At 52.6% G+C, this 16,824-nt stretch overlaps 1 protein-coding gene across 4 annotated transcripts in view; it reads right to left on the reverse strand.

Moving 5' to 3' along the window:
- Positions 1-4,587: 4,587 nt before the first annotated feature.
- Positions 4,588-16,824, reverse strand: part of Sfxn5 (sideroflexin 5) — a 108,271-nt gene continuing 96,034 nt past the window's right edge. For all 4 annotated transcript variants that reach the window (XM_074049972.1, XM_074049971.1, XM_074049969.1 and 1 more), the window contains one exon: positions 4,588-7,578. In XM_074049972.1, coding sequence (XP_073906073.1) covers positions 7,501-7,578 — 78 coding nt within the window. In that variant the 3' untranslated portion in view covers positions 4,588-7,500. The remainder of the gene's footprint in view (positions 7,579-16,824) is intronic.

Below are 16,824 nucleotides of genomic sequence, written 5' to 3' on the forward strand. Positions count from 1 at the left end.
CTATTTTCTGAGCTGTGGGCTTGCCAGGTTTGCTAATTTGGGAGTTTTTGGGCCCTCTCCAGGGAACAAACCAAAGTCTCTCTCAAAGAGACGCAGATGCAGCCGAGAAGGGAGAAGACAGGACTGCTGCTCCCTCCCCTCTCCTCGATGGCTCCTCCTGTCTGAAAAGCAGGGCCTGCAGAGGGCCAGGACAAATGGACATTGGCCTGTTGGCCTCCTTGGTGTGTGTGTGGGAGCTGATGGGCCAGGCAACCCCTGAGTGAGCTTGCTCACCATCTCCCCTCTGCTGCACTGGCCTCCTAAGGCTCTACAGAATGATGGGTTGACTGTTCTGTACACCTGTAAGAGCAATCAGTTGCATGAGGCTTGAGTGGTGCATGTGCAGGGAGTTCTTAACTCTTGTGGCCAAATCCACATATCTCACTTCCAGGGTACAATGTTTATACATCCTCTTATCTGTGGAACTTTCTGGAATTGGTCCCCATGGCCTTCATAGCAGCATGGCACGTGCTCTTAGCATCTCTCCATCTCTACACAGACTCCTCCTCACAGGTGCTTCCCATGTGAGGCGTCAAGCAGCCCTCACCAAGTGAGCTAAGCTCTGTCCAGGAGGGAGCCATGTTCTGTCCAGTAAGGAGCCAGGCCTCTCTTGGACCCTTGCTCCAGGGAAGCCGTGGTGGGGAGGGGAGGAGGGCCAGCAGGCTGAGTGGTGCAGACCCAGCCAGCTTTCCTGTCAGACTGCGCTGCCAAGGCGGAGCCAGACATCGGGAACAGGTTTAACCAATTACCCGAGCGCCCCATCTGCTGTCTGGGGTTCGTGTGAGGGTGAGTGCATGTGAGGGTGTTTGGAGTGTCTGAGAAGGCTGTAGGCGTGTGTGAGAGTGTGACTGTGTGGGTGAGTGTGGGCGTGCGGCTATGCCTGCATGTGCTGTGCACGTGTGCAGTGTGTGGCTGCATGTCCTGGTCACACCTCCTCCTTTGTTCAAGACCATGGCTAGCAGCCTTTGGTCTTCCTAACCCCACAAAGACCTTGGAGTCTACATGGAGAACCCACCCAACACTCCACCCCTCACCCCCTACTTTCATCACTGCCCATTCTCAGGGCTTATCAGAGCTCCGAATTGGGCCTTCTCTCAAATCACACATCCAGAGTCCTTTCCTATCAGGCAACAAGTTGTTCACACTGGCCCATTCACTTTCCTCTCCACACCAATGGGAGACCCACACCCTCTGTTCTCCTTCCAACATGCCCTTGTTCCACTTTTCTCAGTTGCACCCACCTGGCAAAGTCACAAGTCTGCTTGGACTCACTTCTTGGCTTGCCCTTGCAGTGAGCTCATGAGAACACCAGGTGACTGCATAGGTAGTGCCCCTCTGTGTCTGGGTACCAGTCTCTGAAGCCTCATCCCTGTATGAAAAAGTCCGCTCCTACATTCCACAGGAGAGGTCTCAGACTGTCACCTTTTTCCCTAAACCTCTTCCTCCCTGCTCTTAGCAGAGGACTTCACTCCATCTTCAGAGGAAAAAAAAGACAACCCTGGTGAAGGGAACACCCTTGTGTCAGTCAGACAAGGTACCTTTGAACAGGATATTTGAGGGAGAGGAGGGGTTAATAAAGGAACAATTAACAAATTTGGAAAATCCATGAAGAGTGTTGCAGCACCCCAGAGCAAGTAACAATGAGGAACCCATATGTCCCTTAGGCCTGAAGGGATAGGAGCTGTGGCCAGAACTGGAGAGGACAGTTGGTTAGGGAAGTCCCCAGACAGAAGCTGTGACCTGTGGTAGACAGAAGGCCACAGAAAGCAAGAGGGAGGAGAGGGGTAAATTCTCCAGTCTCACTACTTCAATCCTCCACTTTCCTGCTGGTGGCTCCCACTGGGGGAAGCAAGACAGCAAGTCCAGACAAGCCTGCCTCCCATATGAGTCCACCTCCCAGGAAGATGTCATGGGCAGAAAGGCGCAGATGGATCTGAAGGGGTCTCACACTTGACTCCTCACTCTCACCCCATTATTCAGCCCATCTTCTGTTACCACCTGCAGCCTTGCTTTCCTTCTGGAGAATCCATGAGATCGCTGACTTGGGCTCCAGAGTCTACTTGTCTACTCCTGGATCACTGGAGTAGAGCCCACCCTACTGATCTCGTTTAAACCTAATTACTTCTTTAAGATCTTATCTTTGAATGCAATCATATTTCAAGATACTGGGACTTGGGACTTTATCATATAAAATTTGAGAGGACATGATTCAGCTTTCTTGGCTGAGCTTCCTTGGCAGCCTCCTGCCTCTGCCCAGGCCACAGAGGTGGGGGTTCTGCAGGACTCCTTCCCAGATCTCCTCTCTTTGCCCATGTGCCCCCTTGGGTGTTCTCTGTCCATGTTCAATGTGTGTCTGTATATTTAACTTGTCTGTCTCCTGACATCTCCACTTGATTAGTTATTGTACAGGAACCACTAAGAACTTGCAAAACAGAAGGTATCACCTCCCCTGCAGATTTTTTCTTTCTTCTTCTCTTCCTAGGCTCTGGGACACGGCACCTCCTTCTCCTCAGCAGCCCAAGAAGGACCTTGGGTCATCTGGCTCCTCTCTGCCATCCTCCCCATTTGTGAATCTCTTTCCTTGTCTCCATCCCTCTCCCCATCATGAGCGTTTAGGCCCCACCTTCCACATCATGACTTCAAAGTGGTCCCTACCGGTCTCCCGGCAGCCTCACCTGTGTCCACTCTCCCCACCATGCTACAGTCAGTGAAGCTACTCCCTACTTATGGTGTTGGTGGCTTGCATGCAGGCCACAACTTTCTAGGCCCTTGCCTCTATCCTCTAAGCACCCTGAACTTGCAGCTCACCCCTGGAGTGGGGAGGACCCTCTGCACTGTCCCTGCCTCTGCCAGCCTCACACAGGAAGAGGAGAACAAACATCAGACTGCCTGGGGCTGATGGAGCCCCCCTTTCTCACTGGATTTGCATGGAGTCTCCAAGGAGGAGGTTTGATTTGTCACCTCCTCTTTCTCCTTTCTGTTCTTTTCTTTCTACCCCTTGATAAGGTCCCAGGGAATTGTGGTGGGCCCCAGATTCTTGCTTTGGCTGAGGAGATGTCCTTGTCAGGAAGGACACAGGCTCTGGCCACAGACAAGAGTGCTAGCAGCTACCTCCACGTCAGGATGGAGAAGAAATACTTCTTAACCACACCTGGTACTACAGGGAAGGGAGGGTGTGTGGGGGTTAGGACTTGTGGGGGCAGTGGATGAGACATTCCTGTTTGGGGGTCCTATCTAGTGGCCTGGGTGAGATGACTGGACCAGCAGTAGTCCTTGGGGATGGAGGGAGGCTCCATTCTGAAAATGAGGCCAGGACCCCAGGGCCTCAGGAAAGGGTCACTCATCACTGCTCTTACCCCCCTGCATTCTGACTCTCCTTCTGGCCTTTGCCTAAGTGGGAGGAGGGAGGCCTATCTTCTAGGCCATGCAGGTGGGGATGGTGGGCAAGAGAGGCTGCATTCCTGGAGTGTTAATGATCCCCGGGTTGGGCAGGAGCTGAGCCCCCAAACCAGCTAAAAACAACAAACAGCTCCTAGGAGGGATTTGTGTCTGTCCTGAGAGTCAAGGATTTCCGACCGGATAGAGGCTGTGGCCTGTGCGGCTTTTAGCAAAGAAATTCCCCAGAAACCAGAAGCCCCCTGACCTCGAGGTATCAGTTAGAGAAAGACCTCCCTCTCTTTCGCTTCCTCCCTCCCCTCTAGGGAGGCCCAGAGCCCAGGAGGGAAGGCAACACCCTATATACACACACTCGAGGCATGAGAGAATATCTGGGTTCCCCATCCTTCCAACAGGCCAGTGAGTAAACCTGTTCTTGTCATTTTGTAGATAAGGACACCAAGGTTCAGTTACAGAAGTATCCACATTAGGCACTGACCACATTGGAACTGAACCAGTATCTGCCTGACCCCAACCATGTTTTTTTCTGTACTACATGCTTCCTAATTCTCATCAGTTTCTCTCTACAGGACTGGAAGATGCTTGGGGATCACAAGAGGCCAGGCTTCCCTCATTGGGGACTTCTAGTGGCTGCCTAGAAGAGAGAAGCCAGGGCTATCAGGAGGTGGTCTCAAGGGACTGTGGAAGAGTTAGAAAGGGCAGAATTCCCAGAGCAGGGACCATATGCAACCAACATCAGCACCTTTGCACTTGACTGAGACCTTCCCCGTCCAAAACGTCTCAAGGCTATAGGCAGTCCAGGATGGCCCCTCTCCTTCTTCCTCCAGCTTCATGGATAAAAACAGCACCAAAATCTACTGAAATCCTATGTACTCAAGTCCCTTGGGGTAGGTCCCTTAGTGAGCACTCAGTATCCCCTCTGCAAAGGGATTCTTCTGCTGTTTTAACCCACCCTCTTTGTCTAGCTTCCTGTCCTCGCTTGGTCTTTGACCTTTCCTCTCCTCTTCCCTCTGGACCTCCCCTCTGGTTTAAGCCATTCTGGATCTGCACCTTCCCTAGGTGTCTTCCTACAAAGTTCTCAGCAGCCCTTTGCTTGCTCCTCTGTTTTCAGACTCCAACCTCCCCACCATAATTCACAAAGCCACACCCTGATGCTTTAAATCCATGTTTATTGCCCACAACTCATTAGTATTACATAAATCACATAGATTGAGAAATTTTCTGAGAAGGTTAAAAAGACACTGTAAAGTCCCCTGGATGTGCTGGGCATGTATGTTGGGGCCTCACTCACACCCACCAAGGCTGAAAGACCATCTTGGATCTTCCACTGACTCTTCTCCTCCTCAGGACTCCACCTTCTCCTAGGCCAGAGGCTCAGAAAAGGAAACAAGCCAGCTCACAGTCAGGAAATGAAAAGGGGTTCTTCTTCCATCTTGACATCTTGGGATTTTAGCTCCTGTACTCTCAAATTGCTTTCTAGAAATGGGAGAAGAGAATCCTCAAGCCTAAGGGAATGTTTAAAGTGACCAGAGGAGAGTTGGACAAGGACACTAGGGCTGGATATATGCCCTGTATTCTGGCAAAGCTGGCCAGCCTCACTCTGACTATGGGTCCAGGCTTGGCCCCCTCCTCAAGCACAAACCAATCTGCCCCCACAAATCTCTGTCCTCTGGCCTTGGCAGAGCTGGCTGTGGACATTAGCACAAAGTTTTCCTTTATGCAGACCAGGACACAGCAGCGTGACTCACTGTCCTTCTCTTAGCATCACCCTGAGCTATACAGATCTTTTGCCACTGCACCACCATGGGAGCAGACCCCTAAGCACACCTGGCATTGCATTTGGGAGCACGATAGAAATCATCAGAGATAAAGCAGATAGATGATGACATGCTGAGACCACTGGGGTGGGCAGAGGTGAGGCTGGACCAGGTCAGCCACCGCACAGGGGTAGCTAGGAAGGCACCATCTCTGCCAGGCCTCTGGAGGGGGTAGAGCTGGGGAAGCAGTTTTGGTCCCAAGATAAAGTGCAAAAGAACAAGGCCCTATAACAAGTGGGAGCAGGGTGAGCTTTTCAAAAGAGAACCCAGGTATTCCCAGCTCCTAGACAGGCCTAGAGATCAGCATAGCCCAGCAGTCATTGGCACATTCACATTATGGTGGGACTGGCTCAAAAATACCTGCTCCTCCAACCCTGGGGTCCCTCTATCCCCTGCTGTTTAGTCCTCCATGTTTGTCTGTGTGTTCTCCCCTTGCTAATGAGCAGTGGGTGGGCTGCTCCTCAGGGGAATGTCCTGCAGAACCACTGCTGGGCACCAGGGGCTGGCTGAGAGGTGAAAGCACCATAGCTTCTGGGAGGGTGCACAGTATCAAAGCCCATGAAGACCCACCTCATCATAGCTACACCTGCCCTAAGACACTGGAAGGCCACCTGTGGCCTCACGCCCTTGCTGCACCATTTCCTGCACTCACACATGTTCACCTCCAGTGAGATCTCTTTCAAGGTAGAGTCACTAGGGGAGGGAGGCTCAGGGCTTCAAACCAGGGGCTTCCCTCCTAGTGGGGGTCAGGTAAGGAGCACTTGAGGCTAGCACTTCCCCTTCCTTTGGGCTTTTCAGAGGAGTCACCCTGCTCACCCCTGCTTCCCTCTGAAGAGCTCCTCCTCCTTAAGCCTGCAAGCCTGCAAATGAGATAGAGGTGAAACCAGCAGCAAGAGGCCCCTGAGCTTGCAGGGCTGAGCGCCAACATGCAGTGTGGCCCCATGCTCAGATCTAGGCCTCCAGCTTCCTCTTCCTCCAGAACTGTAAAGTGTTTTGCAAAGGTCAAATACTCTTGGGATTGGGGGTCACATACAGAAGGATAAGGTCCAGTTTCTAAGGCCAACTGTTGGCTGTTCCCCTCTTCCTCTCCCAGTCCAGTGTCCATTTTGGGAATATGCCTAGGATGAGCAGCATCTGAGCTGGACAGGAAAAGGTGAGCTGAAAGAGGGGTGGGAACCCCTTGATCCAGTCTTCTGCTTCAGGATGCTCAGAGAAGGGAGTGGAGCAGCTCTGCTAGTGCCAGAGCTGAGGACCACTGTTCTTGGCTTGATTCTCATCTCAGGTAGGTGCTTAGGGATCTGGCTTTGTCATGATCCTCTAGTACTCAGGAGGTGGGTAAAATCCTCAGGCAGCTTTGGTAGCTGGTGACTTCCTGGACAGCAGTCAGCCCAGCTCCAGCCACCTCTCAGCCCCAGTGCCTGGCCTCCAACTCGCGCTTGAGAAAAGATCTTCTGACAGAGGCCAGTTCAGGCTCATGGCTCCTGCCAAGCATCATTCATTCTTGGGGCTCCGTGCCCACAGCTGGGGTCCTCTGAGGAACCTGGAATCAGAGAGAGCTCCACAAAGGGTAGCCCCAGATCCAGGATCACTTGATTTTGCTCAGTTCTGCAGCTGTGGCATATATGAGGGCTGGCCACATTCACAGCCCACTGCCCATGGAATATTCCAGAGGCTTCCAGTGCTCCTTGATTCCCTGGGTCAATTCCTGAGGGCCTCAGCCATGGCCACTTTGTCCTGGGTGTGACAACCACTTCTCCTCCCTCTCCACTCCAGACCAAGGAGTCATCTGGCCTGGGCATTCTCTTTTCTAACTAACGCCCAGGCCTGCTCTGGCTCCCACCACCTGTCTACCTGCCACTTCTGGTCAGCTGCAACCAAGGCTCAGACTTGATTCTTATTAAAAAAGAAAGAAAGAAAGAAAGCAAAGTATAAAAGGATCCTAATTCTATCCCATGGGCACGCCACAGTTTTTCAGTTTCACACATAATTGTGCTGAATGGAGTTTTGACAACTCCACATAAGGCCCAGAAATGCACTTGATTCTTTTGTATAGGAAATGTGTCAGAATTCCTCTCCCCTATGTTGAAATGTGAATGGTTAGTCTTCCTACATTGACTGCTCCCAGGTGGCCCAGGGCCGGAGGGCTCAGCCTGCCCCTTCCTGTAGGTGCAGCCCATGAGACTCCTTCCCTGCCCCCAACTCCCGGCCTAGATGATGCTGCAGCCCCAGGCCAGCCGGCCACCACCACTCACAGCCCCTTGTTGTATACCACTGTCCGACTGCTTGTGGCCTGGGCAATCTCAGGCTCTAATTGGGAGGTTTCAATCTGAGGAGAGAGAACAGAGAGAAGAAAAGTAGAGAGTGGGGAAGGGTAGAAGGGGAGCCTGCAGTACCAGTTAGGACCACCCTGGGGTCCACAGTTCTGCTGCTCCGCACATCCCATCTCCCCAGCCAGGGTCCACATATTCTGGCTAGTGACATATCTTTCTTCTCTACTGCCCAGCCACCTTGGGTTCACATATCCCTTCCAGCCCAGGTCTGACTCTTTCTTCTCGTAGTGTCCATGTGAATGAGCACACTATACTCTGCAGAGTCTCCGAATTCAGGGTCTTCCCATCTCCCAAGGTCCTTGTCTCCACATTGCAGATACCTCCTCAGGGCAACCTGGGCTTGCTCACCACTCTGGGCTGCCTAACCCTGATAGACTCCTTAAATCCAAACCCCACTCTCTTGACTCCCACAGTTCCCTACCCTGGCTGTACCCCACTCATTGCTGCTCATCTGTTTTTAGACCACTGAAACCACAGGCTTCAGACCCCCCTCACCCCTCAGTCTTCACATCCTCCCCTCCAACCTGGACACCTGGGGCCATCACTTCAGCTACTCTGGTCTGGCCCTTCCAGCCTTGGCCTGATTTTGAGGTCCCTAACCGTACACTCGCCATCTCTTCACATGACCACCTAATGGAGACCACTCAAAACTCACTGCCCCCTGACTTTGGCTGAACCCTCCCAGCATCTGATAACAACATCTCTGCCCTACCACTGCCCGATCAACTCTGTCTCTCATTCTTCACAGAGGCCACCTTCTCTGCTCTTTTAGCCACTCCACCCTCAGCTCCTGACTCCTGAGCTAGCTGCTGGAGAAAAATCAGAAGGCATCAGAAGGAACTGCTTGGCTTCCCACCATCAAACCCACAGCCCACCTGTGTCTGCACCTGGCTCTACACCTCCCACATGCACCCCTCAGCAGCTGTCCCTTCTGGATGTCCTTCCCCTTTTTCATCTTTGCTGCCCAATGACTCCTGCCCCTCAGTCTCCACACAAGACGACAACCTTCAGTTTGTCGTCTCGTGCCAGGTTTCATTACTGTCTGGTGTCTCTCCTCCCAGGCAGCCACATTTCTTTAAATTGTTTACCCTGGTTATGTTTACCTCCTTAACTCTCACTGACTGTTCAACCTAAAGCAAATTTGGCTTTTATTTCCACTGCCACCCCTTATTTTTCAACATCCTCTGAGTGCTTCCAGGGTCTTTGGGGCTCTGTCTGGCTGGGCCCCTGGGTGACGGCCATGACTGAGGTGTCTACAGCCACAGTTCTTCTCCGAGCCTCAGGCCCCCAGCCAACTCCTGTCTCATGGGCACAAGAACTCAACCCTGCTAAAACGGAACTGAGTTCACCATCTCCCCTGCTCCCAGCCTAGCTCCCCATCTTAGGGAATGAGACTACTATCCAATGGCTTTCTGTTCAAAGACCTTGGGCTTTCTCGCCTCTTCTTTCCTTCCCTCCCCATGAGGTCTCATCTGCTTCAGCCCATCCTCCCATCACAGCCAGGGCTGGCTTCCTAAACCTCGGGTTTGATGGTTACTTTCCTTACCATAAAATGACTCAGTAGCACCCACTGCCCTCAGGTATCAAATCTTCGGCACTTCCAGGCCCTGCCTATCCCGTGCCTCCTTTTCCTTGTACTGAATACACAGGACACATGTACTTATTTGGGTTCCTTGGACACAGTGAGATATTCTCCCCTTCTGCCCAAGTCTTTGTCTGAGCTGTCCCCTCTGCTAGAGATGCCTTCCCACCTCCACTCCTGCCCCACTCTCTTTTTCCATCTTCAGTCAGCTTTCACGGCTCAGTTACAGACCTTTCCTCATCCAAGCTGGGGATGGCCACCTCTCTGGCCCCAAGACCCCTGAACTTCTAACCAAGTTTTGGGGCTGACCACTCACTCATCCCCCACCTTTTCACATCAGCTCACAAGCTCCCTGAGGCAGTGGACCTGTGGGTCTTGTTCACCCCTGTGTCCTCAAGGCCTAGCACAGTGCTGGTGTTCTTAAGTGTTCAATTAATGGGTAGAAAGAAAAGAAGTGGCAGACACTGGGAGGATGGGGTCCCTCTGGCTACCACAGCAGCCCAGATGTTGGTCTTCAGCTCCAGGGACTGAACCTGAGGGAATGCCTGAGCCCCCAAGTCTGTGGAGGGCCAGAGAGAGACGTGCTCCCTCAGTGAGGAGGCTCCAGCCTGACATCTGCCCTGGACAGGGTTATAGGAGCAACTTAGCTCAGCTGAACTTGGTCCTAGGCATTTGCTGTATGTCAAGACATGGCAACCATAGGAAGTAGGCAGAAGATGGCACAGACTAGGATGGCATTCAGAGAGTTCAGAAAGCCCAGGCTGTGCAGGTCAGGGTCCAGACAAGAGGGAGTTTGGTGAGGAATGGAGTTGGTGGACATGGTGAGGATCCTGGAGAGGGAGGGCTCTTGCCCTATAGACCCTGATACCCCAATACCCAGACTCTGGCTACTTGAGATGGCCAATCAGATATGAGCTAGGCTCAGGTCCCAGGCCTCATCCCCACGCCTTTCCTCAAACCACCATCTCCCTCCCCACCCCTGCCACCCTCCACCCTGAGTCCCCTCCAGCTCTCTGGCTCCCCTCGTCCCCACATTGCCACTGACACAATGCACAGCGCCCACGCTTAAAAATCTAAATGCTTTTGAAAATGTTTAACCTAGTTAGACAAATTAGCAAAAATTTGTGCAAAACAATTTAGGTATTTAAAATATTCAATGTTTTTAAAAAACTGGAAAACTGTTCTTAGCTTTCAGCTGCAAAAACCAACAAAATATAACATCCCAGCAATCTTACCATGAGGTGTAACATAACCCTTCGGGAAAGCTGTTAAACAGCTACCGAGGCATCCTGGGAAATAGCACTTCATTTATTCAAATGCACATATGTCAGGCTTTTGCACCATATGTCATTCCAAGCTATTTACAGTAATAATTAAATCTTAATCAACGTTTAACCTCTGTAAAATGTTTGAAGAATCCTAATCACCCTTCAGACTGCACTAATGAAGGAGAAATATATAAACATAAAAGGAAAATGATGCATAGATATCACACTGGAAAGAACAGTAATTGCAAAATTGTATTTCTTTTAAATATAATCAGTAAATGATGTAAAGTAAGCCAAGGAGTATTTTAAGTTAAGACATCTTGGATGTCAGAGGTGTGAGCAGCTAATTTTGTTCTGCTACCCATAACAGATGTAGCATATTTTATTTTAGTGCCATTATTAGCAACTTCCCATGCCGGCTTTCACTGAAGCACTGAGGCCCGCATTAAAATCAGAGTGGCTGCTCACCGCGTGGCAGAGGACCACAGCCCAGGGCTGCGGCCCACAGTGCCCACTGCCCAGAGTGTGGACCTGGGGAGACTGAGGCCTCCTCCTCCTGGCATCTAGGCTCCCATGGGCCCCCACTGAGTTGAGGGTAGCAGGTAGGAGGGGAGATGCAGGCAGTGGGGCGCTTCCTGGGGGAGGTGGCTGAGGCACTTAAAGCAAGCAGGGGCTTGGGGATGAGCTGCCTAGGCCCCCTCTCATTTCAATTTAGTCTACCCTCAAGTCTGAAAACGTTGATGGCTGCCAACTTCATGCACTTGGGTGGGGCAAAGACAGACAAGACAGACAAGACCAGCCCGTTGCCCTTGAGAAATCCAAAGTCTCGGGGAGGAGTCAGATAGTGGGAGCAGATGGATTTCAGAGAGTCAAGAAAAATGCCACAGAACCTGGGGAGGGGCTTGGGGGTTACAACTAACTGATGAAGGAACAAGAAAGGAAGACTTCTCAGAAGAGGTGAGCCAGGAAGAATGAAGGATTTGGATGAGAGAGGGAGGGTAGATAAAGCTTGCCATGTGAAGGGAAAAGCATTAGCTTGCAAGCATGTGCTGTTTGGTGGTGGTGGGATAATGGTGGGCATGTTGGAAATGTGGCACTAGATACAGACTAGATGAAGATGTCAGCCTTTTATCTGAAGACATTAGGAGCCATGGAAGGATTCTGAGCAGGGATGGGTTTCGGGAAGGCCTCTTTGGTGGTGGTATGGAAGACAGACTATAGGGCAAGTGAGGGGCAGGAAAGCCTCAGGCAGCAATTGTTGGAACCCAGAGATGCTAGGTCCTTTGGATGCTGCCAGTGGGGGTGGACAGAAGGGTGCACTGAGGATCCTTTCTGAAGACAACATCCACGGGATGACCAATTCCATGTGGGGGTGAGAGGGAGGTGTCGAGGATGACTGTATGTCGGATGACTCCTAATTCTAGCTCAGGAGCTGGGGTGGCTGGTGATGCCATTCTCAGAAGCAGGGAATATGGGAGGGGGATGGACAAGGGTGGGCTCAGGGGTGGCCAGCCTGAGTCTCCCCAGGTGGAGAGTCCTGGGAAGCAGATGGGCCCATGGTTCCAGGCTCTGGGCAGGAGGGAGCCCGGATGTGTGTGCACAGCCAGTGCCTCCAGAGCTGAGGAGCTTGCCCAGGAGAGCAGATGGAGGGGCGGGTGCCAGGGCCTGGGGAACAGGCACATTCGAAGGGTGGTGAAGGGAACAAGCCCATGACAGCGGCCTCAGGGAACCAGCCTGAGAATCGGAAGCAGTGACAGAGTGTGCCCAGACACCAAACAGCCATGGACACCAGGCCAACAGTTTTCGGACAGCAGTCCTGCTGAGGGCTTTGCTCTTGGATGCTGGACAGTGCTGACCTCCTGGAGTCCAGATTTCCCAGTCCCACACTTGGTGTTGACCCTGGGCACAGCCTTGTACTTCTATCCTGGGCCAACTCAGCAGGCCATCTGTGAGGACTCCTCCTAGCTTTCTGGCCATGGCTGGGTCAATGACCTGCCATCTTCAGGTCTCCCGAGTGTGGGGTCATTGAGAACCCTCACTAGGCTCAGCTGGAGGAAGCCTGGGTAGGGACCCCTGTGCTGCCTGTATGATTAGCCCTGCTATTTTCTCCCCTGTTACCAGTAATTAAGTATCTCTCTTGAAGAGCACCTCTCTGAGGCATGTGTGGGGCCCAGTATCCTCTAAGGGAATCACACTTGGAGCCTCCCTGGCAGTGGCCTTTGGACCTGTGGTGGTGAGTGCGCTTGGGATTGTAGCTCCTTCAGCTCCAGGCCCCCAGAGGCAGGAACTAAAGGTGAGTGCTGGGTTCTGATCTCTCTGGTGTTGCCTGCTACTGGGAGAGGCTGAAGGATAAGAAGCAAGAGTAGGCTTTATATGCTCTGCTGGAAATGGTGTGTTGGTCACAATAGTTCACAGGTAGCATTGTAGAGGGACAGAGGGAGGTACCAAGGTTCAGAGAGGAGTGGGCACACCAATGAGGGACCACCAGTGCCAGCCATGTGAAGGCCAGAGCCCCCAGGGATTGAACTGAGAAGGCGGGGTCTTGGTTGTGACAATAAAAGGAGCTCTGAGGGGCTTTCTTTGGGGAGAAGGTGATGAGGAAGGAAGCTGAGCAAGGACTGCTGGCTGGGGGCAGGCAGGATGCTGTGTGTCTCTCAGTGTCTGGTGGGCTCCTCCAAGGCACCTGACAGCCAGTGGGCAGGGAATCTGATGGAGGGAGTGTCTGGGACAAGGAACCAGAGCCCCAGAACACAGAGAATGGTGGCTACAGGAACCATGGAGGAAACTGAAGTGTTGCTCAATACTGGCTGATGGCACCCTGCCCTCCAGCCTTAGAACTGGAGATGCCAGCAACGTGCCCAGCCTGCAATGAAATAAGCAGTGTTGCCCTACTCAACTCAGGCAAAACCTGTACCCTGGCTCTCAGATGGGCTCAGTGGGCTACCTCCCTGGCTCAGGGCCCCACCTCCATCCTTCCACCCAGCTCAGATCCTCCAAGCCTTTCCAAGAGACATCCTCAGATGCACAGCAACAGATCCAGTGCCTCCCCTAAGAAACCTAAGGTCCAGCTGGCTCCAAGGCCCCTAGAATAGCCTCACAGCCTTCCTCTGTAGCCTGGGAAGGGTTAACCTTGAGCTATTTACCTCTGTAGCCAGACTCATTGCTGGTGGGGGCCAGAGCCAGAGTCAGGAATGCATTTGGGGCCACCTCTGCCTTCCAGCCTTGGAGCACACACACCTGCAGCCATGGCCAGTGGATAGTTTACATATTTGAACCTGGAGCTAAGGTGCAGAGACATAAACAGGAAACTGGATCCCCCAGCCGTGCCCCATTCTCAGAGGCTTTTACCTCCTACAAAGCCCTCCCTCCTCCTGCCTTTCTGCTGCTGGCTTTTTGGACTCCTTTTCAAAGAAAAGGGCTGGGGAGGTGGGGCGTTCAGCCTGACCCTGTGACATAGCTTGAAGCCACTTCCTGCTGCTGGCCAGAGGGCTGAACCTCTGAGGTTGGCAGGTAGTGTAGCACCAACACAGGGTCCTAAAGCCCATGTGGGCATCTGGCTGACCCTGTGTGCCTGGGGCCTCTGCTAGGCTTGGGCCTGGCTTGCCTACTGGGCAGCCCACTTCCTTACTAGGGTTGGGCAGGCCTTAGGTTCTGCTCACACACACACACACACCTAGGCCCATCTTTGAGGAAGTTATCCTGAGTGTTCTTGAAGGACTGGGGTATTAGGCTAGGGCTAAGGAACAACTGAGTTCTGAGCCTGAAACTGTGGACTCCTACGTCAGGCTTCTGGTACCAGTGCTGGGCTCCCACTGTCTTCTCAGTGAAGATCATACTCTGTCCTGGCATGGTAGAACACACCTGTAATCCTAGCACTTGGGAGGCAGAGAAAGGAGAACTGTGAGTTCATGGCCAGCCTGGCTACATAGTGTGACCCTATCGCAAAAAGCAAACAAATCAGACTCCTTGGCCGGACACTCAAGGCCGTCTGAGACTTTCTCTAATTCCTCACCCACCAGCTGCTTTGCATTACTTGTACATTTGAGGCCTAGCTCTAGGCTATATCGTATTCCTCTTCTAAGGCTACTACCTCCGGGAAGCCCCTTTCATCTTCTCAGACCATATCCACTCTTGCTGCTTCTGGTGCCCCCCTCACTTGTTGAAGACAGTGGCACTCCACTGGGAGCCACTCAAGGTGGCTCAATATCCCTGTACCTATACAGACAGTCCCCAAAGCAGCAGTCAAATTGAGCTGAAGTGCCCCAAGTGCTGGGCTCCTGCCTTATACTTTTCCATCTTCCCTGAGCTTTGTAGACCCAGCAAATGCTCAGAGCCCCCTCCCCATTTTGAAGTTTTACATTGCTCCTTAGTGCCCTCTGGTGGAACAATCTCAGAATCATTCTCAGCCTTGAGGCCTCAGTTTCCCCATGTACAGTGGGAAGCATTTCCGCCTCCTGGAGCTAGGATGAGGATAATATCTAGAAATGGGTGAGAAGGCCCTTTGGGGATCTAGAATCCCCCATGATGCTATGTAAAAGAGACAGGACCTGTGATCACCCCAGTGTCCAGGCCCCATCCTGCTCGCTCCTGGCCTGCTCACTCAACTCACAGGCTGAGCTCTCACTGTGGGCCAGACATACTTGAAACTCTTAGCACTTATCAATGCTTTTCATCTATGGAAGCTGTGCACACCAAGCCTCCACCCTGTCCTGAATTCAGTGAGATGTTCTAGAAGGTCCTGAGAGGGAGAAATGGGAGGGACAGGCTGAGAGGTGGCCTAGGCCTGTCATTGGGAGTGTGTGCACATTGGTGGGTGTGCACATGTGTGGGCCTGTGTGCACGCTTGGGTTTGGGATGGGGGTGTGGAGAACAGGCAACATGACAGGTGGCGTTGGCGTTCCTGGGCTCCAAGTGGCGGCTCTGCCATCCCCATTTGTCCCTCCTGGGGGGTCCTGTGGGCAAATTCCAAGAAAGCAGCGGGCGAAGAGGCAGCAGATTTCTGATGGCAAAAATAGCCTGCTTCAGAGTTCAGTAGGGACTGATTAAACCAGTAAATGAGAAAAACCCCAAACAAACATCCCCAGGCAAAGTAGGAGCTGTATTTGAGACTGGAGGGGAAGAGGCCCCTGCCCGAGGGATGGTGAAAGCCACTGTGGACTAAGGAGGGACTCAATGCCTCCTATGTCTCTGGCTTTTTATCAGCTCTGGAAGAGAAGGAGAAGCAAGAAGCCAACGAAGTCAAGGTGAACGCAGATGAGCCACACTCTCTATCAGGCACTGATTGATAAGGAGCAGCAGTTCTCAGCCTTAGGGACATCCCACATGTTAAGGGAGAGAGAGGACTATTGTCCTGAGGCAGGAGAAAGGACCAGAGTCTGCTTGTGAAAGATGGGACAGATCCTGGTACGTCCAGGAGGACTTCTTGGGGGAGGGACATTTCTGGAATAGCCTGAACCTGAGCCAGTAAACTCTTTGCTGTTCTTGCTTGGAAGTTCAAATACTTTCTCAGAGAAAGAGAGACAAGCTGGGGAGGACGTTGGCTTCTGGTGGGTCACAGCTGCCTAGCCAAGTTGGTTCATGGAAACCACCATTTTCCTCAGGACTGGTGAAGGGGTGGAGAGAATGGAACGGGGTACCCAGGTTCCTCCCTATGCAGAGTTTCTTAATTCTGAAACTACAAGTGGGGGGTCAGGAAGGAATAGGGAGTAGGGAATAAGGATGACCCCCAGGTTTTTTCATCCATAGCATGGGTGTGGTGGCCTCTAGGAGCCACCTTCTGGGGACAGGGCAAGGCATGGCACACGGTGGTGCTAAGGATCTAGGCAGGCATTAACCTTCCTTCCAGCATACCTCTTGGCCTCTGGACCTTCTAGAGCTGAACTGGGGACAGGGAGGGACCTGGGTGTTGGCAGGACTGATGGAAGGTTCAGAGCAGGAAGCCCTGGGGGTTCTTAGGCATTTTCTTCCAGTCAAGGTGTTCAGCAGAAGCTGGAGGGGCAGGGAGGGGGGAGGGGTCCTCTGCTAAGGTGTCAGGGAAGGCCAAAGGCCAGGGGCCAACAAAGGCCAGACAACAGACAGAGCAAACAGGCAAAACAGGAAACCCTCCTGGCTTGTGAACCTGACTCCTTGCCCCTTGAGGCCTCTACAAGAGTGGACAGGAAAGAGACACACTCAGGACCTCCAGCCCCGCCTGCCTACAGCCCCACTCACAGGCGGAAGACCCACGCCTCCTCTCCCAGCCCCTACAGAGGCTGGGAGGACAGGAATCAGTACTCTGAGGCAGACTAAGGCCCTGCCCATTCACCCCTTGGCACTGTTCACTGTGGCTCAGAGGGCACACCCATGCCCCAGGATAGGCAGGCATCTGAGGATCAGCATCACACTTCAGGTCA

Source organism: Castor canadensis, chromosome 12 (assembly GCF_047511655.1).
Source record: "Castor canadensis chromosome 12, mCasCan1.hap1v2, whole genome shotgun sequence".
Classification (NCBI taxonomy): domain Eukaryota; kingdom Metazoa; phylum Chordata; class Mammalia; order Rodentia; family Castoridae; genus Castor; species Castor canadensis.